This window comes from Coenobita brevimanus, chromosome 24 (genome assembly GCF_032717465.1).
Source record: "Coenobita brevimanus isolate Jiangsu-jjx chromosome 24, ASM3271746v2, whole genome shotgun sequence".
In the NCBI taxonomy this organism is placed as follows: Eukaryota; Metazoa; Arthropoda; class Malacostraca; order Decapoda; family Coenobitidae; genus Coenobita; species Coenobita brevimanus.
The window spans coordinates 6,950,200-6,978,056 of record NC_136977.1 but is presented as its reverse complement, the minus strand read 5'-3'; the positions used below and the strand labels follow the sequence as shown (position 1 = coordinate 6,978,056).

General features: G+C 43.7%; 2 protein-coding genes across 6 annotated transcripts in view; both read right to left on the bottom strand.

The window, feature by feature from the left end:
* LOC145393482 (exonuclease V-like) overlaps nt 1-1,757 on the bottom strand; it is a 53,494-nt gene extending 51,737 nt beyond the window's left edge. For 3 of the 4 annotated variants that reach the window (XM_080267594.1, XM_080267596.1, XM_080267597.1), the window contains exon 1: nt 1,423-1,670. In XM_080267594.1, coding sequence (XP_080123720.1) covers nt 1,423-1,483 — 61 coding nt within the window. In that variant the 5' untranslated portion in view covers nt 1,484-1,670. Of the gene's footprint in view, nt 1-1,422; nt 1,671-1,691 lie in introns of those variants that run through there. The other variant, XM_080267595.1, reaches the window with a different exon arrangement.
* Nucleotides 1,758-5,469: 3,712 nt separating this feature from the next.
* LOC145393485 (proteasome subunit beta type-2-like) overlaps nt 5,470-27,857 on the bottom strand; it is a 41,055-nt gene continuing 18,667 nt past the window's right edge. Inside the window, exons 4-5 of one of the 2 annotated variants that reach the window (XM_080267605.1) lie at nt 18,023-18,188; nt 5,470-6,048 (exon numbers count right to left, since the gene is read on the bottom strand). In XM_080267605.1, the coding sequence (XP_080123731.1) occupies nt 5,891-6,048; nt 18,023-18,188 (324 nt within the window). In that variant the 3' untranslated portion in view covers nt 5,470-5,890. The remainder of the gene's footprint in view (nt 6,049-18,022; nt 18,189-27,857) is intronic. The other variant, XM_080267604.1, reaches the window with a different exon arrangement.

Here is a 27,857-nt window from a genome sequence, read left to right as displayed (position 1 = left end):
GCCTAAATGGTCATAGTACAGAGATGCAAAGAAGAAGAGAGCTACCAATACTTTATTAGGGTAAGATCACTCAGCTAATAAACAATACAGTACCAGTTGTGGCAGAAGAATGTAATCTCGGTCTGTCTGGCCAAGCAGATCAATCAACCCCAGGCAAGCAATACCCTCTGCTGGGCCGTCCCAGGCAGTGAACCTATGTTCCCTTGTTCTGCACAATGCCTTGCTGTAATGTGTGGAGGTTTGGCTCCCCCATCAATTCTATATTTGGTTCTCTCCACCCACTTAACAAGGGCATAGCTCATCATCAGTACATCACCCCATTATTTGAATACATGTACTGTATATGGTTACCACCCAGTGCTGTAAATCATTCCCTGGTTACGGGAACCATTAGGTTTGTCACTCATGTAGTCACCATTAATTCTTTACCAAACGGGCATGGCCTTTGCATTTTTCTATTGTTGAGACGCAGAACTCGCTAGTTACATAGTGCTCGAGTATTCCCGATGATTCTTGTAGTTCAGTTACGTGTCAGAGTTGCCAGTTAGCCTGCTGTTTGTGAGTGTAGTTATTTTGTAAGTTGTACATTGATTTTTGTGCTATTTTTCTCTATACTGTAATGTTTTATATATGTGACTGTTTGTTAAATTACGTACTTTTATCTCAGTCTGTAAGCTAAATAATTTAGAGTGTTATGCAGTGTAAGATAACTCTGGCATGTTTTGGACGTCTCTGATTTGGTAACTGTAGGTGTTTGAGTAAACCGGAAGTTTCGAGAGTAATGCAAGGCTATACAGTACAGGGATGGGGAAGGGACTAGGGAAGTTTCAGTTCACTTCTAAGTGTGGTTCAGTGTCAGTGCAGTTAATGAAGACTGTATATCTCCTGTACTTGTGAAAACAGTGAAGTGTTGTTGGCAAGCATTAAGAGTAATTGCAGTTAGTGAAGACTGTACATCTCTGGAACTTGTGAAAACAGTGAAGTGTTGTTGGTAAGATTAAGTGTAACTGCAGTTAGTGATGACTGTATAGCTCTGATACTTATGAAAACAGTGAAGTTGGCAAGTATTTAGTGTAATTATTTGGAAAATAAAGGCAGTGAACTTACGAAGCCAGCACTGACTTACAATGCCTGTGTTGATCTTGTGTGCTGTTCACCGAAAGGCTGATCATGGAAAGAACAACTCACTGGGCAACGTCCTTCCTATACTTAACTACTGTTGTTGGAGCCTGTGGAGGTGGGGGGGGGTGATGTAACACTATTGAAATGAGTCTTTTACATGTTATTTTTCCTGGATTACCACAGCTACTAGGATTACCGAGTCACCTTATGAAGAAGTAAGCAGCACTATATCAACTGACAGGACAACAGTCCCCACCATCTATCACTACAATACAATACAGTACTAACAAATGTAATTACCCAGGTCAACTGCCAGTAAATCTTCATCACTAATACCATCCCAAACTTCTTCGGATTCCATATCTCAAATGCTTCAGTGCTTCAAGGGCACCTTTAAAGTAACCCCAGGGTAGCTGGTCACTTGATAAAATGAACTTAATGAAGTTCGTTCGTTTACAGATTCCCTGCACCTATAGTGCAGGCCGAGCCATACATTAGCCCCATGATATGATTAGCCCGGTCAGTGGGGTATGGGCTGATTAAAAAATAGTAAGGGGGTAGGACAGGACCTGCGGATTGCCCAGCACACGCCGTCTCCTGACTAGCTTTGTGGCGTGCGTGAAGTTAGACCTGCAACTATAAACACTCTTGTTCAGGCAAGCAACAACAAGTGCCACAAGAAATGTTTTCTGTAGTTGTATTCAGCCCACAAAAAATGTGAACAAGGAGTGGTGGGGTAACTATGATAAATCTCTTATTATCTGGGGTGAACAAGGAGGAGTGCTGGGGTAATTATGATAAATCTCATTCACTGAAAAAACTATTTTCAGTTACTATGAAAACTTCATTGGATACTTGCTTAAACTCATACAAGAAATTATCTAATTCACCTTATCCCACTTCTTATGAGACAGAGTAATGTAGAGACAATCACAATTGTAGCTGGTGAGGTCATATTTATAGCAGGAAGTCTGTGGTGAATCATTGCACGTGTTTTTGCCTATAGATGAGATGTAGACCTGGCGCTATTGCCTCTCCAGTAGTAATGTAATTTGTCACACCCTTAAGCTTTCTGAATATTCCACTCTCCTAACCTCACTTGTCACAGTAGGTACAACAGCACTGACCCTCTGATGATTACTGTTCAAACAGGTGCGAAGAAAACCTGACAGTCAAGATAATAATCATAATCATCTCATTCCCTCCTTAGAACCTCCAACAGCAGATGACCATTAACATAAGTCTCGGCTACTTCATCCTCACATACCTCCCCCACTCTTCCAATCTTCCTTTTCCCTCGCTCTTACTAATATACTGATCGCCTCTCTTCATTACCTCATGTCTGCCACAATCACATGCCTTACGCAAGATATATTGCTACATCTGGAACCCTAAAAAAGCTAACTTCGATTGTTGATGTCTGATAAAAGTGCTTCAGAGTGTACCAGCAATGTTGCTGACTTGCACAGTCCCACTATATGGAATCTGTGGGACTTTATGGACTCTGAAACCAGTGAACTTTCAAATGCATGCCAGACTAGTTGTTGTTGCTTAACCCCGGTCCCACTTGGTTGAGCAGTTCTGTTGACCATAGGTAAGCAACTCCTGGGCTAATATGATCACACAATTATACTGCCTAGTGCAAACTAGTTCCTTGAAAACCTCAAATTCTACATCTCTAATGCACCAGCAGTCACCCAGATGCCAAGGACAATTGAAATGGTTCCCAGAGCTTCCTTTGGTTGTGGAGTGGTCCCTGTCTATACATTACTTTGATATTACCAGTATAGAGTACCTTTAATATCTGACAACATTTGATGTGTACCTGAAGAGTGGAAGAATGTTGTAACTGTGCCTTTGTATTGAAGGTGGTTGATGTGAAAATAAAAATTATGAGCCTGCTGTACTAAGAATTCTAATAAAGGTATGGAATATGTAGGAATATTTGATTAGTGAGAAACACAGCAGTTACAGAAGCAACAGGGAAAATGTGGATCAGATATTTTTCATTAAGGCATATACAGTGGGTGGTAGGTGGGGGCGCCCACCATCCACTCACTCGATGTAATGCTGCTTTGGGTGTCTCCCCTTTCCTGTCTTCCTTCTGTTTATGGGTAACTCTACACTGAGCGGCAAGCCAAATGGCTTCCTGAACACCACAGAACCATTTACTACACTGGGTGGTAACCATATAACCAAATTATGGCACCTGGTGGTTTAGTGAGTAATTAAGGCGCTCCAGTCAGCTTGAGCCTGGGCAGGGCTCCGAGGGATGGTTGTTTTTTTTTGCTCACGTAATGCCACTCAGGGACGAGTGAGGTTGGTCACTTTCATCTTCAATGTCAGGACCAGCTTGCCTAGACCCAGGCTCTTATGCTCCTCAGGGGGAGAACATAGGATTGGATGATGGAAGGATGGATATACAGTATACCCTCAACGTACCAAACCCTCTTGTAATGAATTTCAGTTTTAACAACCACCTTCAGCTGGCTGAACATTATGTTATAATAATATAATAATTTGATTTTACGCCAGGTATCCCCAAAGGGCTAAGGCGTTGCCCCTGGGTGGAGGACTTTGGACTGGAGAGTGTAGCATTTCATGACCGGATGCCCTTCCTGATGTCTACCAATGACCCTTGGGTGGATTCGATCCTCCGACCCTTCCGCCAGAGCGGAGCGCTCTAACCCACTGAGCCATTTAACAAATTCTGTTCAGTATAAGAATGGATGTGCGGGAAACACAACCCAGCGTGGTGTGATGAAATGAACATAGATTTATCCAAGGCCTACTTACAGTCTTTACTTGCAGTGCAATTACTTCATGAAAGGTAAGAATAACGCATCCATCCAACCATCCATGATCCAATCCTATGTCGCCCCATGAGGAGCTTTGGAACCCCGGGCTGGACAAGTTGGTCCTGAGATTTAAGATGAGAGTGACCAGCCTCACTCATCTCTGAGTGGCATTACATGAGCAATAAACCCCAACCACCCCTTGGATAAAAACCTACACAGGCTCAATCCAATTGGAGCACCTTAATTAACCACTAAACCACCAGGCGCCATAATTTGGTTATATGGTTACCATCCAGCGCAGTAAATGGTTTCCTGGTGTACAGGAAACCATTTGGCTTGTCACTCAGTGTAGAGTTACCCATAGGCAGAAGGAAGAGAAAAGAATGAAAAAAAAAAAGAAAGACAGAAGAGAAAGTGTAAAGTCACTCATAGGCAACAGAAAGAGGAAAGAGTGAAGGAAAGAGAGAGAAAAGGAAGGATGAAAGAGGAAAGGGCAGACACCCAAAGCAGCACTACACTGAGTGAGTGGATGGTGAGTGCCCCCACCTACCACTATGATATGTAAACAGTGCATTTATTGAGAAATAGAGCCATTTTGACCTAGCTGTACGTTACTGTGTACAAGAGTACAGGTATAGCTGAACGACACTACATTTAGCGTTCTTTGTTCAGTGAAAGCCATGACACCTGGGAAATTACCGAACAGCATGGTGTTTAGCTTTAATGAACTATCAGCTTTAATATCAAGGGTCTGGTACCAATTAGTCTGTTATATTGAGGGTGTACTGTACTGTACTTCAGTGCAGGAAGAACGGGAGATAAACAAGAAAAGTATGCTATGCAATCAGCCAAGTTCATTTTTTTTTTTTTAACTGCACACAGGGATTCCTTCTACATGGAGCTCGCACATATGGAGGGTCTTCTGAAATAAGGGAGACAAAATGTGAGTAAAGAAGAAAGTGGTCAATGAGTGTAAGTAGAGTGAATGTGTGAGGAAGTATGTGCAGAAGGGTGAGTGTGAGTGACTCACTTTCACTCACTAATTTATCATTAAACTTTTATCCAACATAACACTCATTCACTCTTCCGGACAGCATCCAGATTGACTCTATCAGATATGTTTATGTTAAGCTACAGAATGTGGTGAATGTTTTTGGCGTATCTGATAGAGGCACGATTCTGTGGGCTTGAATGGTGAGTGAATGAAAGTGTGGTCCATTGGATTAGGAAAATTTGGGCTGTCTGGACGTTACTACTACTCAACCTGCCCTAGGGTGGGAAAGGAGGTCCGGATGATGATGATGATGATGATGATGATGATGATGATGATGATGATGATGATTCTCAATCTTCCTCTCAGACTATCACACATTTACACTTACAATCTCAGTCACTCTTTTATACCCCAAATCGTACACATATATAGTTCACACTGTTACCTACACATTCACTCATGCATTTGCTTGCACACTCACAGTTGAAAGATGCTACGAATGGGGAAATTAGAAAGATGATTCACAAAAATTTTCTTTTTACTGAAGTGTCAAAAATGCATCACATTTGTCTTGAAATTACTATTACCACACTTTTTGTGAATACAGTAATGCAATTAACGAATCAATCTCTTTCAAATATGATGCATCTGAATATCCTGGGTAAGCAACAAAGCTTAAATCTTAGCTACTGTATAGGCATTGGTTTAGATTTTAAGCAAAAAATACAGTAAAAAAAAAAATCCAATAATTATATCCATATACACCAAAAATGGAATATATATTGAAAATACAGTTGCAATATATCATTTGCCTCAATAAAAAATTAGATATGACAATTAGATGCTAAATGAGAAATATACAAAATACTGTACCTGTATGAAAACGAGTCATCATGAAACAAACATGTAAATAAAACAAAACAGCTTTGGCTGTGAATTCCTATATTATTTCTTTAAGAAAGCACTAATACATCTTCTAAGCTGCTTCCCCCTCCGCAACAATGTGGGGTAGGTCCTTAATGCCTTCTCGAGAAACCATTCGGACTCGGAATTTGGGTAAGTTGATGATGAACCTGCGCTTCACCTCAGCAATGCACTTCTTCAGCAGCTCATAACCTTCCTCCTGCTTCATATCTGGAGGAGGAAGAAGAAGAGATAGGCGCTACAGAAAAAAGGAATCGTGCTGCTGCTGCTGTGATCCCAAACCACCCAGGCAACTGCAGGCTACACTTATCACTTTTCTACAGACCACCATCCTTCTTTCTAGGGAAGTATAAGACCCTGAGGGACATTTGTAAAACAAGGCAGTGGAGCCAACTGGATATTCTGGCATCATCATGGGAAAATGGTGAACAACCAATGCAACCTACCAAATCCCTGTCTTACAACTACACTAATAATAAAATAAATAAACTTCTTCCTCAATTTCACTCAGGAACTACTAACCTTATAAAAGCATTTTGTGGGTCTCAACAAACTCCCTTCTATGCCAAATATGCTTATGATGCTCAATAAACCTTCAAATCCACCCATTCATAAGTCTTCCTCAGGTCCATTATATGCAACATACATCCTCTTATTCTTTGCAATACATTTCTCAAATAATGTTCTCATTTTAAATATTTGATCTCTATACTCCTACCCTTTCTAAGCCTACTCTGTTCTTCATCATCATCATCATCCAATCCTCCACTGCCCCATAAGGAGTGCAGGAGCCCGGGGTTAGGCAAGTTGGTCCTGACTTTTAAGATGAGAGTGACCAGCCTCACTCATCCCTGAGTGACATTATGTGAGCAACAAACCCCAACCACTCCTGGGATATAAACCTTCACTGGCTCAATCTGACTGGAGTGCCATAATTACCCATTAAACCAACAAGCACCAAAATTTGGTTATATGGTTACCACCCAGCATGGTAAATGGTTTCTTGTACAGGACACCATTTGGCGTGTCACTCAGTGTAGGGTCACCCACAGGCAGAAAGAAATAGAAAGCATGAAGGAAAGATAGAGGAGGAAGGAGGGAATGAAGGTTGGAGGAGAGGAAAAGGGCAGACAACCAAGAGCAGCACTACATCGAGTGAGTTTGTTCTTCAACTACATTATATTCTCTCATGCTCTGCATAAAGTACCCTATTATACACCTACCCTGACACACCTAATAAGCTAATCCCTCTATGAGTTTTACAATCTTCTTTAGTACATTAAACCCTCAATTTGTATGGGCCTAATTTGCAGGCTCTGTGCAGAATGATAAACCCCGACTCAGTAAACGTGGGGTGGGGGGTGTGAGTAGGGGTGAGGATTTGCATGGGTAAATCCCAGAAGTCAGTTCCCATATGTGGTCATCCCCTTCCCCACCCCAAAGTACCATCGCTTGACGAAGTACTGTAGATGCATGGTCACCTCACCCAGAATAAAGAAAATATATATACTGTATATTTTTAAGATGTACATAAGATTTAGCTAAAACGAATGGTTACAATTCAACACGGCTAAAATTACTGGATGTGAAATGGTCTATTTACACTTGATCAGCTGGCTGCCCCCCCCCCACACACACACACACAAAAAGCAAAAGCAAATGGTCCTTATGAAATTTCAGATTGGGTGCTACAAGAATGTGCAAAAGAGTTAAGTAGACCAACATATTTAATATTCAAGGAATCCTTAAGTCAAGGTGAACCACCTGATATTGAAGAGAGTGTACTGAGATGGTATGGTCATGTGGAGAGAATGGATAACAATAGAGTGATAAAGAAGGTATATTTGAGTGAATTCGAAGGAGGGAGAAGGCGAGGTAGGCCAAGGAGAAGGTGGAGAGATATGGTGGATGAATGTGTGAGGAAGAGAGGTTTGCAACTCGGTGAGGCTAGGGAACTGACTGGATGGATTTTGTGAGGAGATGTGCATGATCAGGGATTTTTGGCACCCCTTTTTAACGTGGCAGTGTCTGGATTGACTCTGTCGGACACCATTATGTGAAGCTTCAGAACGTGGTGAATGTTTTTGGTGTCTTAGATAGAGCCACGATTCCGGGGGCTTGAATGATGAGTGAATGGAAGCATGGCCCATTGGACTGGGCAATTTTGGGCTGTCTGGACATTGCTACTCCTCACCCTGCCCTTGGGTGGGAAAGGAGGTCCGGATGATGATGATGACGATGACTAAATGCTCTCAACTCTCCAACTCGAATTCTTCCCGCTCCTTCTGGCACCTTGCCAAAACCTTTCTAACAACTTTACCTCATCATCCTTCCCTCCTCTTTTCTACTTTGATGGTTCTGTAGCTATTTCTTCTACTGATAAAGCAGATCTCTTTGCTCAGACTTTCTCCTACAATTCCACCTTAGATGATTCCGGTGCTGTTCCTCCATCACTTTCCCCCTCTGCCTTCCTCATGGCTGACATTAAAATTTCTTCAGCTGATGTATTTTCTGCCATCACTGGACCTCAATACTAACAAGGCATATGGTCCTGATGGAGTCCCTCCTGCTGTCCCCAAGAACTGTGCTTCTGTGCTTACACCCTGCCTAGATAAAGGGTACATAAGAATTCCGAATCAGAGCAAGATTTCCAAATCGGAGCTACTAGTGCCATTTGTTGTTTGTTTTTTGTTATGAAATATCAATCAGATATCTTTCTTATCATGTAATGACTTTAACAGGTTGGATTTCAGTCAATTCGTCGCATATTTGGGCTTGTACTTTCAATCACGGAGTCTGGGATATAGGTAAGTTTGAAATTCGGAGTTTTTCATCAGTGAGCACTGATCAACGAGATTTGGAGATATATATACAACACGCACTTCAACTGCATCCAATAATGTACATTAAATTGTAATAAATTTTAATTTCAGTTATTTTTCTTCTTTTCTTCCCTTCCTTGCGATCATATCTGGCAACATTTCAGCACTGCAGTTTCTTATTCGGTGATTTCTCACACATTTTTAGCCAACTCGGTTTCATTATACAAACACCTGTCAGTTCTTATCTACTGTACTTTTATATAATAATAATAATGATAATAATAATAATAATAATAATAATAATAATAATAATAATAATAATCTATCTATCTATCTATTGCCAGACGCCTCAATCCCGTTTGGGGTGGCCACAAACAAATCGCCTCCACGTTGCCCTGTCCCCCGCCATTTCACTGCCCTGCTCCCAACTCACACCCCCCTCTCTGATACCTCTCCACCCCATCCCTCCATCTCATCCTCGGCCTCCCCCTCCCTCCACCTCACTCACATATACTCTCTTCGTCAATCTTTCACCCTCCATCCTCTCCACATGACCAAACCACCTCAGTGTGTTCCTCATAACGCTTCCTATCACATCCACATCCACACCACAACGTTCCTTTATATCCTCATTTGTCAGCCTGGCTCTCCATGTGACTCCACAGGCTCCTCTTAAATAACTCATTTCCACTGCTCTCACTCTTGACTTGTGTCCTTCCAACAATGTCCAAGCTTCACTTCCATACGTTAGAGTTGGTATCACAATACTGTCATGTAGTGACTTTTTCACTTCCATTCACTTCCCTGTTTCTTATCACTGCTTTCAAAGAACCAGCAACCTTTCTTCCCTGCTGTACCCTTTCAAGCACTTCACCCTCCAAACCTCCATCCTTACTCATCACACTACCCAAGTACTTAACCATACTCACATTTTTCAATTCCTCACCACCCAACCTCACTGTACATTCACTGACTTCACCTCTCTCAAAGACCATCACTTTACTCTTCCCTACATTCACCTTTAGATTCCGTTTCTTACACACTCTCCCAAACTCATCCACCAAGCCTTGCAGCACCCCTTCATCTTCACTCAACAACACAGTATCATCTGCAAACAACAGTACAGGGAGTTTCCAAACACTATCCTCTCTCACCAGGGACACTCCAACATCCACTACCCTACCTTGTACCTCTTTTATTACCCCATCCATGTACAGATTGAACAACCATGGAGACATGACACATCCCTGTTTCAACCCAACCTTCAAAGAGAAAAATTCACTTAGTTCACCATCCACACACACTGCAGCCTTAGCACCATTATACATACTCTTCACAGCATTCAACAACTTCCCATCTACTCCATATATTCTTAATACTTTCCACAATCCTTGTCTATCCACCCCGTCATAAACTTTCTCCAAATCCATGAAAGCCGAATACATCTTTTTTCCCTCCTCTAGAAACTTTCCCACTAAAGGTCTAAGAATGATTATCTGATCTAGACAACCTCTTCCCTTCCTAAAGCCTCCCTGTTCTTCTCCAACTAATTCCTCTGTTCTTTCTCTAACTGTCAATAAGTATCTTACTATACACTTTTCCTATTATACTAAGAAGACAAATGCCCCTATGATTACCACACACTTCTTTTTCCCCTTTTCCTTTGTACAAGGGAATAATTATACCTGACTTCCAATCCTCCGGGACTCTACCTTCCTTATTATTATTATTATAAACCGCCTGGGAACACCAGATGCTGTTGGCATCCCTACGTGTCAAGTGGGGTTGGTGGAGGATTAGTGCTCCTCCCTGTAAAACAATTAACTCTAAGCCGTTGGCCACCTCGTTTGGGATACATGGCGTCTGGCAATGAATGAATGAATGATGAATAATTATTATCATCATCAATAATAATAATAATAATAATATTAGTAGTAGCAGCAGCAGCAGCAGCAGCAGCGGCGGCGGCAGTAGTAGTGGTAGTAGTACCATTATCATCATCAATATTATTATTATTATTATTATTATTATTATTATTGTTACCCATGGCCATGACCCCTTGACCCACTGTATCCCAAGTTCTGTGACAGGTTGGAAGAATTAGGCATGCTCCTAGGAGATGGCAGGTGATTTAGGGATTAGAGGTCAATGAAGGATTAGGGTTAAGCCCTCTGGGGAATCTCAGACTTTTCACACCTGAGTGTGAAATCACTTCCTTACTCTGACCATGTTTTTCACCTTCTGCGCTAGTCATGTGCATAATTAAATATATATATATATATATATATATATATATATGTGTGTGTGTGTCGCCCTGTCCCCCGCCATTTCACTATTTTATATATATATATATATATATATATATATATATATATATATATACTGTATATATATATATATATACAGTAATCACTCCAATATCCGACATAACAGAGCCATTGGTAGGTCCAGATAGTGGTCCTGTCCGGATATTGGGCCCCAGCTTATGAACTTGTACTTATGGACCCTAACTCAGAGAAACACCTCTGGTTATGTATAGCACCTATTTAAGACCCAAATCACACCAATAAGGCACATAAATGACCGAAATAAATGCAAAAGAAACATAAAATGAGGGTTTAGAAGTAGGTTCATACAATAATAAACACTCTGGTGACTGGCTCCTGGACTGGTACTTATGGACCCTAACCTACCCTAATTCAGAAAAACACCTTCCTACTGCACATGCATAGCTCCTAACACCCTATTCACACCAATAAAGGATATTAAAGAGTGAAATGAGGTAAGTACAGTATGGAAAAAAGTACAGTATAAAACATTCTGCCTACTTACAGCAAGTCCATGGCCACCTCGATGAATAACCGCCTCCTCTCGGACTCTGACAGTAAGAAGGATTTCCTGAAGCAATTGCAGTACACTGTTCCTGAAGGCTTGCACTGAACATAGTCAATCGCACACAGAAGTCCGTTCTCTTCACACTGTGCACCCTTGTCTAACTAATGCTCCATTGTAACTTACTAAGTGTTGCACTTTAACTTTTCCCATTCTTCTAATAATTTTCCAAAGCCAAAACAAACAAGTCTATTTATGTTAAATTTTGTTTCAACTGAGTCTTTTCTCTCACAACTGTAAATCCTTAACACAACACACTGTTTTTTTCACTGCACAACACTCTAAATTCCCGTGTGGTCTAGTGGAGAAGTTCTTGCTGTTTATTCACTGTCAGAGTCCGAGAGTATCACTGGCAGGTGACCTAGGGGTGCATCGCTGGGTCGTGGTGATGGTGTACCCACTGCAGACGACTCTGAAGACAGCCGCAAACTCACGTCGAGCGGTGACTCCACCGTGGCTGATGTGCTGGGCTGTGGCTCAGAGCATGAGGGCCTGTCTTGGGGAGGCAACGGAGTGGAGCCAGGGCTGGGCACAGCAGGGGTCACGGGCCTGAAAAAACTGTCAATCATTGATTGGCGCAATGACCGACGATTCTGACGACTGATGATGCGCTGCCTGAAAGCACACACTTCCTCCACGAGTCCTAAGGGCCCCATCTCCCTGTCGCAGTCCGAGTGTTCCAGGTAGTCTACGACGAACTCTAGATGTTCCCAGTGTGCGCTCAGCTTGGGGATGGCTGGAGTAGTGTCCTGCTGAGAGGAGTCCGCATCATCGTCGCCTTCAGCGTCGGAATCTTCAAGTTCAGTACTGACACCTGCAACTGAAGACGCAATCACGATATCAGACAACGTCTGATACCCAAGATCGCCCTCGTTGTCATCCAACCACTCACGAACATCATCCACATCAACATCGTCGCCGTGCGTACGTAGCCATGCATGGAAGTCATCCACGTCAAAGCCTAGAAAATCGTACTCCACATCCGTTCCAAGAAGCAGACGAGACCAACCATTTTCCAGAGTCTTCACAGGGACTTCCTTCCATGCACTAGCCCAGTTGTACAGCGCAGACTTGATGTTGTAGCAGCGAAGGTTTTCCAAAGTCCGCTTGCCTCCTGTGTCCCGTCCCTCCCTGCGCTCGTCCTCGTCCTCAAGAACAACCATCACCTCGTCCAGGAACTTCCGACGGTATAGGCACTTTGTTCCAACGACCACTCCTTGGTCCATTGGTTGGATGAGAGCAGTCGTATTAGGTGGCAGAAACATGCACCTAATACGGCCATTTTCAGCAACCAAGTCCTTGTCGCACGGGTGGGCAGGTGCATTGTCGAGGAGAAGGAGGGCCTTTACCTGGTCGCACGGATTCCCAGTGTCTTCGTCTGATAATGGATGACCTCCTTGACGAAGTGGCGGTGGAACCAGTCTTTGAAGATCACAGCTGTAAACCATGCCTTCAAAGAACAGTACCAGACGACATGAAGGACATCCATCACCCCACGAAGGCACCGAGGCTGCTTTGCGCAGCCAACAACAACGGGCTTAAGCCGGTGCATGCCGTTAGCATTGGCACAACACAAAGCAGATATCCGTTCCTTGGAGAGCTTGCGGCCAGGTACACACTTCTCCGTCTCCTCGGCTAGAGTGTTCGTTGGCAACGAGCAATAGAATAGGCCAGTTTCGTCTGCGTTGTAGACTTGACCGAGAGTGAGGCCCTCCCTGTCGATCAAGCCCTTCACCTTGTGCTGAAACTCGTCAACTCCATCCTCGTTAGCGTCCAATGCTTTGCCATGAGCTTTACAGTTGGTAAGGCCATGCCGTAACTTGAACGCAAAGAGCCAACCCTCGGATGCCTTGAAGTCTAGGGCATCGTGAAGCCTGGCCAACTTCTCAGCAGCAGCCTTCAGCTCCGTTCCACGTATCATCACACCAGCAGCATGTTGTTGTCGATAACAAATCAACGTGGATCGGTCGATTTCTGCAAACCTGGGGGTAAACATAACCTTCCTCTCCACGTTGCATTTGCTTCTCGACGAGAAGTCAGCCGTGTACTGCATGAGTTTGTCTCGGGATCCCTTAATATCGAACAAAGTAGACCAGGCCAGGTTAAACTCGCGGAGAATGCGGGAAGAAGACCACCCCGCATCTACTTTCTCCAATATCTCCCGTTTCTTCTCCAGAGTCAACACCACTCTCTTCCTTTTCTCAGGTGGCGGGGACATCATCACACACACTAAGAGGAGGCCCAAGAGCAGCAGGAGTGCCTGCAGCAGGTAAGGCACCACCACAAAAGCGATCACGTGGGCAGCCATAACGACGAGCGTGCACTCGCAGCGAGAGACAGGCGGAAAGTGGGGAGGATGCAGTGGCGCTCTATCGTACATCGGAGGAATGACGCGCCACAACAATGCTCTTCCGCGCCATGCGCGGCAAGTTCAAATTACGGGCGGAAAAATTCTTTCTTTCTTTCTTTTTTTTTTTTTTTTTTTTTTTGGGGGGGGAGGGGGGGGTTTCCCGGACCATTTTGGGAATATTGGATCCCGGGACGATTATGTCCGGTTAGTGGGGATGTTCGGATATTGGGCGTCCGGATATTAGAGTGATTACTATATATATAAAATATAAAATGCCAATTTTCTCTGAATACAGCTAAAAAATGACTAAAATTTCCAAGAGGCTCAAATTAAGGTTGGATCAGGGAAAATCAACCAAAAACAGCTAAATTTTGCCTGAAAAGGCTAAATCTGGTCAGCCTGTTAAAGCCCCATGACGATAAATAATGGGAAATGAATCCCAATGCAAACAAGTTCACATATAAACAAGTTAAAAAGACACAGGATCTAAATACATGTAGTTACAGCCCCACCCGTTTCAAAGTCTAGCTCCGATTCGGAAATCTTGCTCCGTTTCAGTAATTTCGCTCCGATTCGGTATTCTTACGCAATGCCTAGGTAAACTCTTTCGTCATTGTCTTTCAACTTGTACCTTTCCTTCTTGCTGGAAGTTTACTCTCATTCAGCCAGTCCCAAAGAAGGGTGACGATTCCCAACCCTCTATCATCCAATTGCTTTAATAACATCCTGTCTCTCAAAAGTTTTTGAGTCTATTCTTAACAGAAGAATTTTAAAGCATCTTTCCTATCACAACCTTCTTTCTGATCATCAGTGTGGGTTCTGTCAGGGACGCTTCACTGGCGATCTTCTCACCTACCTTTCAGACTCTTGGTCACCCTCCTTTCGGGACTTTGATGAAAGCTTTGCCACTGCACTTGACATATCAAAGGCTTTCAACCAAGACTGGCATAAATCATTAATTTCCAAACTGCCCTCTTACGGTTTCTATCCTCCTATCTGTGCCTTCGTCTATAGCTTCCTTTCTTGTTGTTCTATAGCTGCTGTTGTAGATGGCCATCATTCTTCTCCTAGATCTATTAACAGTGGTGTTCCTCAGGGCTCTGTCCTATCACCAACTCTCTTCCTTTTATTCGTCAATGATCTTCTAAGCTGTACATCTAATCCTATCCACTCGTACGCTGATGATTCCACCCTTCACCTTTCCATACAGTTTCTGCAACGTCCATCTCAGCAGTTACTTCAACAAACAAGGGATGAGGCTATGGCACACCTAATGTCTGACTTGCCTCGTATCTCTGACAGGTAAAATTAATCTTGTTGTTTTTAATGCATCAAAGACAGTTTTTACACCTAACAACATGACAAAATCTTCCACAGGAGTACTCACCAATGTTTAATAATATCCAGCTCAATCCTGCATCATCCTTGAACATGCTTGGGGTTTCATTCACATGGGACTTATCTTTGAAAGATCATATTGTATCTCTTGTAAAAATCTGCTTCCAAGAGATTAGGTGTGCTAAGCTGACTCCGTGCCTTCTTTACCCCTGCACAGTTGTTGACTTTATACACGGGTTTTATTCGACCGTTTAGAGTACAAGTCTTGTGTGGGGAGGCTTACCACATACAGCTCTTCTTAATAGGGTGGAGTCAAAGGCTATTCGTCTCATCAACTCTCCTCCTCTTACTGTCTCCCTTCAAACTGTCTCTTCGCTGCACTGTTGCCTCTTTATCTCTTCTCTATCGCTGCTTCAATGGTCACTGCTCCTCTGAACTGTCTGCTTGCATCCCTCCACCTCTACGACGGGTGTGTAGCACCCATCTAGCAACAAACTCTCATCCCTTTTCTGTCCAACTCTCTAATGCAAGAGTTAACCGTTACTCCCAGTCCTTCATTTATCTATCTATCTATCTACTGCCAGACACCTCATCAGGGGTCAGTTTTGAGTCCCATGTTGTTTATCATGCTACTTGAAGCCCTTTCACGTGACTTCAGAAACGGACTCCCGTGGGAGATGTTGTATGCCGATGATTTGGTGTTGATTGCAGAGAACGAAAGGGAGGCGGAGGAAAGATTTAGGAAGTGGAGAGATGGTATGGGGCACAAGGGCTTAAGGGTAAATGCAGATAAAACAAAACTGATGATATCTAGGGTTGGTGGTGGTACTGTCAAAGATGAGGGAGAGTGGCCAAGTGCAGTTTGCCACAAGGGTGTGGGAAGTAATTCCATCTTGTGCAGTGTTTGTGATAAATGGGTGCACAAGAGATGTAGTGGTAGCAGAGGTAGAATGTGAGATAATGCTGATTTTATGTGTACGGCGTGTCGGGGAGAGCAGGTGGAGATTTGTCAGGCATGAAAGGATTCAAATTGCTGGTGAATCTCTTGAGTGTGTGGAAGCATTTTGTTATTTGGAAGACATGTTGTGTGCAGGAGGTGGGGCTGGAGCTAGCTCTGTAGCTAGGGTGAGAAGTGGTTGGAAGAAATTCAGGGAGCTGTTGCCTCTCCTGACATTGACAGGACTCTCCCTACGTTCTAAGGGGTCTTTGTATGCAGCATGTGTTAGGAGTATAATGCTGTATGGTAGTGAGACCTGGACAGTAAAGGAGGAAGATATTCGCAGGCTCAGACGTACAGAAATGACAATGATTAGGTGGATGTGTAATGCGTCCCTGTGTGCAAGGTCTGGGGGGCTGGGTTTACGATGGAAGAGTTGAGAGGTAGGATGGGACTGGAATGTATTGGTGTTATGATAAGGAGAGGTAGATTGGGATGGTTTGGGCATGTGGAGAGGATGGAGGATGATAACTGGGTGAGGAAGGTGAGAAGTGTTAATATTGGTGGTGGGGTTATGAGGGGTAGACCGAGACAGATATGGGACAAGGTCATTAAGTGTGACCTCAGGGTTAAGGGACTGAACAGGGAGGCTGCAATAGATTGTGCAGCATGGAGAGCCGCCATTAGGTGACCAAGGCCGATGCATGCAAGCATGTTGCAGCCTTTAAAAATGAAACGAAAGCTTATTTCGCTTTTGCCCAGGTATTAGCTTTCCACAGAGTTTCAGTATCCTTTAAAGAACTAATTACTCTGCATTCTAAGATAAATGCAAGTACTTTATTTCATTATTTATCTTATATACAAGATTTTACATCTGGACCTCTGCCACATTGGAAGATAGTATGACTGGACCTTCAAAGAGAGTAACTGAGGAACCCTGTCATAGAGTGTGGCCTCAGGGATAGGGAACTTAATAGGCAGGCTGCCAGAGATTGAGCAGCATGGACAGCTGCCATTAGGTGACCAAGGCTGAAACATGCATGCTTGTTGGAGTCATTATATGTGAAATGAAACAAAACTAAACGAGTGACAGGATAGCCTAAGCCAGAAAGCAGAAAATTCATGTTCAGGAACATAAAAACAGGCTATGTTGTTGTGTACATATACACAACAGCCACCTTTGGCACTGAAGTGAGTATACAGAAAGTAGGAGGCGGGTTTGCCATCATTCGCCTCAAACAGATGAGTCTCAGTAAGGAAGAGAAGGTGATTAGAAGAAGAGGTGGCATTCAACAGAGAGAAATGAAAGGTGGCAAATGTTACAAAAACGAAGATAAAGTGAATCAGACAGTGGTTCCAAGCATCTTTCTTGGCCGTCACTGGGAGAGGGGCAGATGGTGGCGGCTTTATGCCCCCTCCCCCCTCCCCCATGGACTCTGAGACTGGGTGTCAAAATGCCCCCCCCCCCCCCACTTTTTTTTAATAGAAAGGGAAGTGTGGCATGTACTGTGCATGTGGTTTGGCACTGACAGCTGCAGGAAACTGTACATGAGAGTATGCTGGCCTACTCTCTGTGTTACTGGAACACTGAAAAAGTTCAGCAAAGGGGGATGGTCAGAAGCTAGTTCCAAGGGCTGATGAAACTGGAGTTCCAGCTCTCCCTACCATCAGCTTTCCATCCACCTTGGGAGTACTGCCCTGTCTGACTGGTGCTACAGTCTACTCCCTGGAAATAATAAAACAAGGACACCCACAAGTCACACAACTGAATAAAACCTAATGGAATATCAGGTATTACTTGAGAATACAACATAGCAGACGAGCCACACTACTCGCATGACTTACCACTTCGGTAACCATGGTCCATGATGGAAAGTGTGAACATGCCACCATAGCCAAATGCATAGTAGCTGACAGGGACAGAAGCAGCCAGATAGTCCATGTAAAAAAGTTCTGTTTTGTTGGTGTCAATGTTGAAGCCTCCCATCAGTAGATTTACCATGTATGGCTCCTGGAAACACACAGTTAATGGCATTATTAAACTGAATGAATGATATATAAAATATATTGTTTCACCTACCGTACAGGGGATTATTTAATTATATATAAATGAAATTATTTCTTATGAAAAACACAGACTTCATTCATAAACTACAGCATAAAAAAAGAGATGAAGTAAATATCCTCTTTATTAACCCATTAATTTTTTTTTTTTTTTTTACTTGATTCTAGCTACCATCAGGTTACTTCATCCAGTTCTTGAAAGACTCTTCATCGTGATGAACTCAATACAACACAAACATATACAATGCACATATTCAATAAATGTGCCATAAATACACCTATTTCTGCCTGAATGTTGTATCATGTCTGATATTGTCTAAAATACACATTACCATAACTTCAAAAGATAAACACAGAATGACTGATTAAGCAGCAGATCCGACCAGATTTTCGAAATAGAGGTATCGTATCACAAGTATCGTAAGAAAAAATTGGCAAATGCTACCAATGCCTGATCACCCAGAATTCAAAAGGTAACTTTCCTTGGCCATCCATTACTCTCACTCTCTCTCTCTCTCTCTCCACTACTTAACTAAAGAAAGGGGACTAGGGCTTAGTATAATTATTAGTTTCCATGACAATGCAATCTAAATTATTTGGATCATTACTAAACAACCAAGACTTACATTGTACCCTTTGGTTAAGTTTCGTTTATAAAGGCTCCAACATGCTTGCATGCGTCGGCCTTGGTGACCTAATGCCAGCTCTCCATCCTGCTTGATCTTTGGCAGCCTCCCTACTCAGTCCCTTAACCCAGAGATCACACTCTATTACCTTGTCCCAGGTCTTTTTCGGTATGCCTCTCGCTACCCTATCCCCAACATTAACAATTTTCATTTTCTGCACCCAACTGTCATCCCCCATCCTTTCCACATGCCAAATCCATCTCAAGCTACCTCTCCTCATCACAACACCAAAATGCTCAAGTTCCATCCTTCCTCCTAACTCTTACATCATAAACCTAGCCCCCCCATGTCTTGCATTTAAGGAAACACTGGACATCCACCTAATGATCGTCATTTCTGCACGCCTAAGCCTGCGAATATCCTCTTCCCCCATTGCCAAGGTCTCACTATCATACAGCATTACACTCCTAACACATGCCACATACAAAGATCCCTTAGCATAAAGACCCTTCTCAATGTCAAGAGCAGCAATAGCTCCCTGAACTTCCTCCAACCATTCCTCATTATAGCCACAGAGCTAGCTCCAGCTCCACCTCCAACATATGTCTCTCAAGTAACAAAACTCTTCCTCACACTCAAGAGACTCACTAGCAATGTCAATCCTTTCACACCTGACAATCTCCACATGCTCTCCCTGACAATCACACACATGAAATCAAAATTATCTAGCAACCTACCTCTAATTCCACTACATCTCTTATTCACCCACTTATCACAAACACTGCATAAGATGGAATTACTTCCCACGTCCTTGTGGCAAACTGTATATGACCATTCTCCCTCTTCTTTGACAGTACTGTCACCAACACTAGATACCATCGCCTTTGTTTTATCTGCATTTACTCTTAAGTCCTTGTGCCCAATACCATCCATTCACTTCCTAAATCTTTCCTCCATCTCCCTTTCATTCTCTGCACTCAACACCTAATCATCAGCATACATCTCCCACGGGAGTCCATTTCTGAAGTCATGTGAGAGGGCTTCAAGCATCATGATGGCTCAAGACCGACCTCTGATTTACACCAATATTCAAGGAAAACTCATCACTCAGATCTCCATGATCTCTCACCTGAGTGTGACCACCCACATCCATAGCCATAACCACTCTAACCAGCCACTCCTCAATCCCAAACTTTCTCATTGTCCACTTCACCACCTCCCTAGGGATTCTGTCAAAGGTCTTCTCCAAATCAACAAAAACAAAGTACAGATCCCTTTTCTTTCCTATATATTTTTCTTGATGCTGCCAAACAATGATGATGGCATCAGTGGTCCCTCTGCAAGGCATGAACCCAAGCTCCATCACATCAATATTCAGTCTTTCTTTAATCACACCTTCTAGAACTCTCTTCATTACCTTCATTAACTGGTCCAAAAGTTTTATGCCTCTATTATTTCCTCTTTCCAGGGCATCACCCTTCCCCTTGTACACATTTAAAATCACTCTCTCTAGCTAATCATCTGGGACAACATACTCACATTTAATCACATTTATCAAATCAGTAACTAACCCCACTCATATTTCCTGAGGCCTTCAGTATTTCAGCAGTCAACCCAGACACATCTGCCGCCTTCCCCACTTGCATCCTGCCTATTGTCTTGCTCAGAGTAGCAGCATTGATCAAATGCCAAGGGGCAAACACTGGATCCACTGACTCCAAACATTCCCTATTCCAGTCAAACTCCTCATCCAGCAACAGGTTATAATGCTCTCTCTAGATGTCTTTAATATCCTCACTGCCCACAACTACCCCTCCTTCATCATTCTTCACACACTGCTCACCTATGATATCTCTGTTCTCCCTCTTATTCCGATTTGCTACCTCAAACACCACATTCTTCCATTCAGTGCTATTTAGATTATCCAGTAAAAAGTACCCGAGCTGAGGTTTCACCCTGTATAACTCCTTTCTAGTCCTAAGATTGGCAGCCAAGTATTCCTCTTCATTACCACCCCATTTCTATTCCTGGAAAAAGCCTTCTTTTCTCTTAACTGGGACTTGCACACCCTCATCCCACCACCATGTTACTTTATGCCATGGTGGGCCCCTTGTCCATCCACACACTGAATCAGTAACTCTCAGGAGACTGTTCTTGAGAGCTCTGTACTGTTCATTAACCCGCGGCGTCCCGTCGACGTACTTCCACGTCCTCCCGTTATGTCACTGCCAATCCCGTTGACGTACTTCAACGTCCTGCAATTGCAAGGTTCATAATTTCCACAATTTTTAAAAATTCGTGCGAGATTTTCGATTCGCCCACGTACCCAAGCCTCCCCTACCTGCCGCCAAGCGGGCAGCGTCCTAGACCCCGCGTGACCCGCGCTCGCCCTTGTCTCGGTCACTCACCTGCTAGCAGTGACCCAGGTCAGACATGGCGCGGAAAGGTCTCTCAGACGAGGAAATTGCATCCGCCCTGGAAGCCTTCACTGGAGATAGTGCTTCTCCACTTGACGATGATGTGGTGGATCACGATTACGTCCAGCCAGAGGAAGAAATAAGTAGCAGTGATGAAGAGGTCCCTTCGCCCCGGGAAAACGCGGTATGTGACATACCGTAAGGCAAGGGAAGGCCAGCCTGCTCCCCAACCACGTGCACAGCTATCTCTCCATCCCGAATCTGATGAGGACGATGAGGATGACAGCGGCTTAGGACGTGATATCGCCTCGTGGTTGGGAAAAGAAAAAATATCACCCCGAGGATCAGAAGGTGGGGCGAGAAGACATATAAGGTATGGTGAAAGTCTTTTGTCTGGGGAAGTGGAAAGTGGTGTGGTGGGATTGCTGGGTGAAAGGGAAAGTGTTGTGGTGGCAGCGCGGGGTGAAAGTGAAAGTAGTGTGGGGGTAGTGCAGGGTGAAGGGGCAAGTGGTGTGAGGGAGGCAGCACGAGCACGTGGTGCACGTAGGCCTAGGGGAGAGGAGGTGGAGCCACTCCCCAGCACGTCTTTCGCCCCACAATATTCCCAAACTTCCTCCCCACAGCCCCAGGATGTGGGGAAAGGAAGGAAAGGGAAGGGAAAGGGTAAAGGAAAAGGGAGAGGGAAGAGAAGTGCGAGTGATGAGAGGCGTCGCTCTCCACCTCCCCAACCTCCCCCACCACCCTCACCTCCCCATCCTGACGAAGGGGACGATGGGGACGTGGCTGGAGACGGTGGTGTCACGTGGAACTGGGAAGATGGGAGTAATTTTACTCCCATCATTCACCCTTTCACTGAGGAGTGGCGGTCTGGTTGCACGGCTCCAGGTGTGCATGCGGGTTCGTCTAGGGTGGATTTTTTCCACTTGTTCTTTGGTGAGGCGTTTGTGGGGCGCATAGTTGAACAGACTAATATATTTTCACGAACACAGCGCCGTGAAAGTGAACGTTTGGGAACCACGAGCAGGCATTCCCAACAATATGACTATCCCGTTACAATTTCAGAGATGTTCTTATTTTTGGCCCTGGTTCTCTTGATGGGTGCGGTAAGGAAAAACCAAATTCCTGCCTACTGGACAACTGACCCAATGATCCTCACACCTTTCTTTGGAAAGGTGATGAGTCGTAACAGATTTCAGTATATTCTCGGCCACCTCCACTTTTTTGATGCAAAAGATCCAGCCAATGCAAATAACACAGATAAAATGAGGAGAATTAGGCTGGTATTTGATCATTTACGGGAAATGTTCCGCTCCTCATTTTAACCCTACAGAGACCTTGTCATAGACGAGAGTCTTGTGTTGTGGAGAGGCAATATTTCCTTTAGGCAGTACATACCCAGCAAGAGACACCGTTTCGGGTTCAAGATCTTTGTTATGTGTGACTGTAAGACTGGTTATGTGCAAGACATAGTCTTGTACACGGGCGCACAGACAGATATAACAGAAGATCGGAGTATAGGACTCTCTGGGGCCATGGTGAAGACAATGATAGAAGAGTACCTTCATCGTGGTCATGTGTTGTACCTGGACAACTGGTACACTAGCCCTCTTCTCGCTAGGTTCCTCCACCAACACGACACCGGAGTCTGTGGTACAGTCAAGAGAAACCGTCGCCATATGGTCAAGATAGGGAGGAAACTTGACAAGAACGAGGTGGTTTTCTTCCAGGCCAATAACATCCTTGCCACCCTGTGGAACCACAACAGGGAAGTTTGCCTCCTATCAACTGTTCACAGCCCCCTGATGCACCGCACAGACTCAGTGGATCACCGTAGCAAGAGGAGGCGCAACGTATGGAAACCCGAGTCTGTACTGGACTATTATCTCAACATGAGGCAAGTGGATCAGTCAGACTCGATGATTTCAAGTGTTGACTGTGCCAGGACCACGATGAAGTGGTACAAGAAACTCTTTTTCCACTTGCTCGACATCACGGTCCTGAACGCCCACTACCTGCACGCAATGACCAACGGAGTATCCGAGACCTTTGAGGGGTTTGTGAGGGAGCTGGCACGTGAAATAATCGCCAAGCATGCCCAGGACAGACCCACACACCGCACCCGCACCCCCATGGCTGCCCAGACTCCCCTACGTCTTGCAGGACGCCACTATCCCAGCACAATCCCTTCTGACCCAAACCGTCGTAAACCCCAGCGCCGCTGCCATGTATGTAAGCACTCGACAGTCAGACCATCCACTCAGAGAAAAGACACAAGGTACGAGTGTGTCGAGTGCAATGTTGCGTTGTGCCTTCAGCCTTGTTTCAAGAGTACCATAATTTCCTACACTACTGAAACTGTGTGGGATGGCGATATGACGCTCATTATAATGGTAAGGCCAGTCAGTAGGTGCTAAGTCAAATATAAAGTTGAAACGGGTGTTATGTTTTCAGGAAAGTAATGTATAAGTTGAGAATTAGTGTAAGTTGAAAGAAGTGATATCAAAACTACACCCACTGTGTAAATCTGCGAAAATATGACGCTCAGTATAACACTCTGGTCAGTAAATATGTGATAGCAAGAATATAAAGTGGAAACGGGTGTACTGCTAGCATGAATAAAACGTATAAGTTGAACAATAGTGTAAGTTGTAATAAATGATGTCACGAGTACACCCACATTCTGGTCAGTAAGTATGTGATAGGAATTATATAAAGTGGAATTTGTTGTAATGTTAGTAGTAAGGTATTTTATAAGTTGAATACTAGTGTAAGATGAAACAAATGATATCGCGATAACACTCCCTGTGTAAGTACGCGCTAATATGACGCTCAGTTGAATCGTAAGGTCTGAAATTATGTGATATCAATTATATCAAGTGTAAGCATGTGCAATGTTAATGGAGAATTATTATATAAGTACAAAAATAGGTTGTAAGTTGAAATAGTAGTCATAGCAACTTCACTGTGTGTGTTATTATGCGCTATTATTACGCTAAATATTTACGTAAGGCCTGAAATATCTCAAAACAGTTCTATAAAGTTGAAAAGTGTATAATGTTATTAGGAAAGTATTATGTACGTAGAAAAAACACAATACGAGTTGAAACAACAGTCACAGCGAGTTCACTCACTACGTAAATAAGCGCTAACACTATGCTAAATGTTATCGAAAGGCCTATGAATACGTAAAAACAGTTCAATAAAATGTAAACTGTTATAATGTTATTGTAGAAGTATTATGTAAGTAAAAAAAATGGTATGTATCATGATTTTCGAATGTCAGCGATTCATCGTGACCAGTCTGCCCGATTTTGCTCGTTTCGCACGATGGTACAAGGTTTATTTCTGCTCTATTTTTGTATAAAATCCAATTTACTCTTTTATCACATGTTTTTATGTTTGTAATAAATACATATCGACTTACTTTCGTTGGTTTCCCAGACTTATAATACCATAGAAAACGTTAGAGGCTCAGACCACCTACAGAGAACACGGGGCCAGGTGTGACCAAGGCATACCTGTTTCGGGCAATTATGGACCCCGGGGAACAATTTCTTTGTGACTGACCATTGTTTCTGACCAAAAGCGAAAGTTTTAGCAAAAAAAATTTGGGTCCAAAAATGGTCGGGATTGGGGGGTACCATTGGTGAGAAAGTGGTCAGGACGGGGCAGGTTAATACTTTGGTCAACAACTCTCTGTTCAGTCACAACTCGACTTATCTCGCTACCGAAGGCATCCCTTACTGCTTGGTTGTTCAACTTCCATATTTTCCTCCTAGGTGCATAGGTCCTCTTCTTCACCATCCAATCCTTAAGCACCAAGTCACATATCAGTAATATGTGTTGCTGCACACACTATTTACTCCCTATAACTTTAACATGCCTCACAAACCTCCTATCAGCCCTCCTGACCAGGAGTCTACCTGGCTATTATTCTCCCCAGACTCGTATACAGTATAATCAACCTACCTCTCTCTCTCTTCCTAAAATGCATGTTGCACAATATCATGTTCACTGCCTTCCTAATTTCGAGTGACCTTTCCTCTTCCACATTCCTAATACCATCATCCAATCCTACATTGCCCCATGAGGAGCGTAGGAGCCCGGGGCTAGGCAGTTGGTTCCGACATTTAAGATGAGAGTGAAAATATATATATATATATATATATATATATATATATATATATATATATACACAAATATATGGAGCCTCTGTGGTACAGTGGTAAAGTGTGCATTTTTGTACATGGGAGAACGAGGGTTCGCGCCATGCCAAGTTAATAAACTTTGGGATTATTCACCTGGCCACGTACTGCTTTGGCAGACATAACTGGTGCTGTAGTTGAACCAGTGTCGCATACCATAAAGTATGCTTGCACCCCATTGGCTTGTGCAGGCCTATTACACTTGGTTCACAGACTACACACACATCGAAAGCCACTCCAACACTACAATCACACTTACAAGCACTTCTCACCCTACGTACAACCTCTACCACACCGCCTAAGTCACTTGGTAGAGATACATAGGCTGTATTGTCCCCACTTCGGTCAGGATAGGCCGGTCCTGCAGTGGACACTCAAATGGCTGATCATGATGATCTATATATCTCTCTATATACCTAGGCTGCTTCCCCCAAGGAAAGGGAGGTAGCCGAGACAGGACGACACACTCCCCAATTACTCATCCATTCAAACACATTCATTCGCATCTTAGCCCCAAGGGGAGAACGGACAGATCCTCACCGCACCACACCGCACAAGGGTCAACTGCGCAATGCAATCAGTGACATCCGCAGCAGGGCCCGACAGCAGAGCTGGTTTACCCCTGCCACATCATAACAGACCCATCCCCTTACCCGCACCTGACCTGACTAGCTGATCAGACCAAATGCGGGAGAATATCCCCTCAGGGCTGCGTCATCACTTATTCATTCACAATTTCTCTCCATTTATTTCTGTCACGCACAGCCACTCTTCCTTGCTCAACAGACATCCCTCTCGCATCCAGTGCTCTCTTCACACTGTCCATCCATCCTATTCGTGGTCTTCCTCTCAGCCTTACACCTCTCACATCAGACCTAGTTATCTTTTTCACCAATCGCTCATTCTCCATTCTCTCCATATGCCCAAACCATCGCAACACCCTCTGCTCAACTCTACCAGCCATCTCCCGAACAACTCCAGTTCTCCTTCGCACTTCATCATTTCGCACTCGATCCATACGCGTCACTCCACACACACTCCTCAGACACCTCATCTCCATTACATTCAAACTTTTCCTCTCTGCTACACCGATATTCCATGTTTCAGCCCGATATAACACATTTGGTACCACAAAACCCTCATACAACCTTCTCTTTACATCCATTCTAAGCGAACGACATCTAAACATTTTTTTCATTCCTCCCAGCACCTTTCCTACTTCGTTTATTCTAAACTTCACTTCTGCATCTATTCTTCCATCCACAGCAACATGTGACCCTAGATATTTAAAACACTCTACCTCCTCAAGCAACTCGCCATTCAAAGCTATATTCATCCCCCTACCATCTACCAACCTCGTACACTTCATCACTTTACTCTTATTCTCATTTACTATCAATTTCCTTCTTTCACACACCCTTCCAAACTCCTCTACCAACTGTCTCAATCTCTCCTCTGAATCAGCCACCAGTGCAGTATCGTCTGCAAACAGCAGCTGCTTCAGATTCCACTCTCCACCATCAACATTCACCAGACTCAGACCTCCACCTAAAACTCTTGCATTCACCTCCCTTACAACACCATCCATGTAAATATTAAACAACCAAGGCGACATCACACATCCCTGTCGCAGCCCCACTCTCACAGGAAACCACTCACTCACAGCATTTCCCACTCTTACACACGCTCTACTATTTACATAAAAACTTTTCACCCCTTTTAGTAACCTACCATCAAGTCCATACAATCTTAAAACAGTCCACAAAGCCTCCCTATCAATTCTATCATACGCTTTCTCTAAATCCATGAATGCCCAAAACACATCCTTGCCTTTCGCTAAATACTTTTCACACACTTGTCTCACAGCAAACACCTGATCCACGCATCCCCTCCCTCTCCTAAAGCCACACTGCCTTCACCAATCACTCCCTCTGTACCCTCTCTAACTCTCATAATTAACACTCTACCATAAACCTTACCTACAACACTCAACAGACTTATACCCCTAAAGCTAGTACATTCATACTTATCACCCTTGCCTTTATACAACGGGACCACACAAGCACTTGCCCAGTCAACTGGCACCATACCTTTCACAAAGCACACATTCAACAATCTTACTAACCAGTCAACAATGGTCACTCCACCACCTTTCAGGCATTCCACAGCACACCCATCCATACCTGTAGCTTTCCCTGTTTTCATCTCCTTTACTGCCTTCTCCACTTCCTCCTTCGTGATCGAAGAATCATTCAACTCTCCCAACACATTTATTCCTTGCACCCTTCCACCTGCCACAATCTCAGCCACCCTTTCCTCCTCTACATTTAACAATCTTTTAAAATACTCTGCCCATCTCTTCCTTACT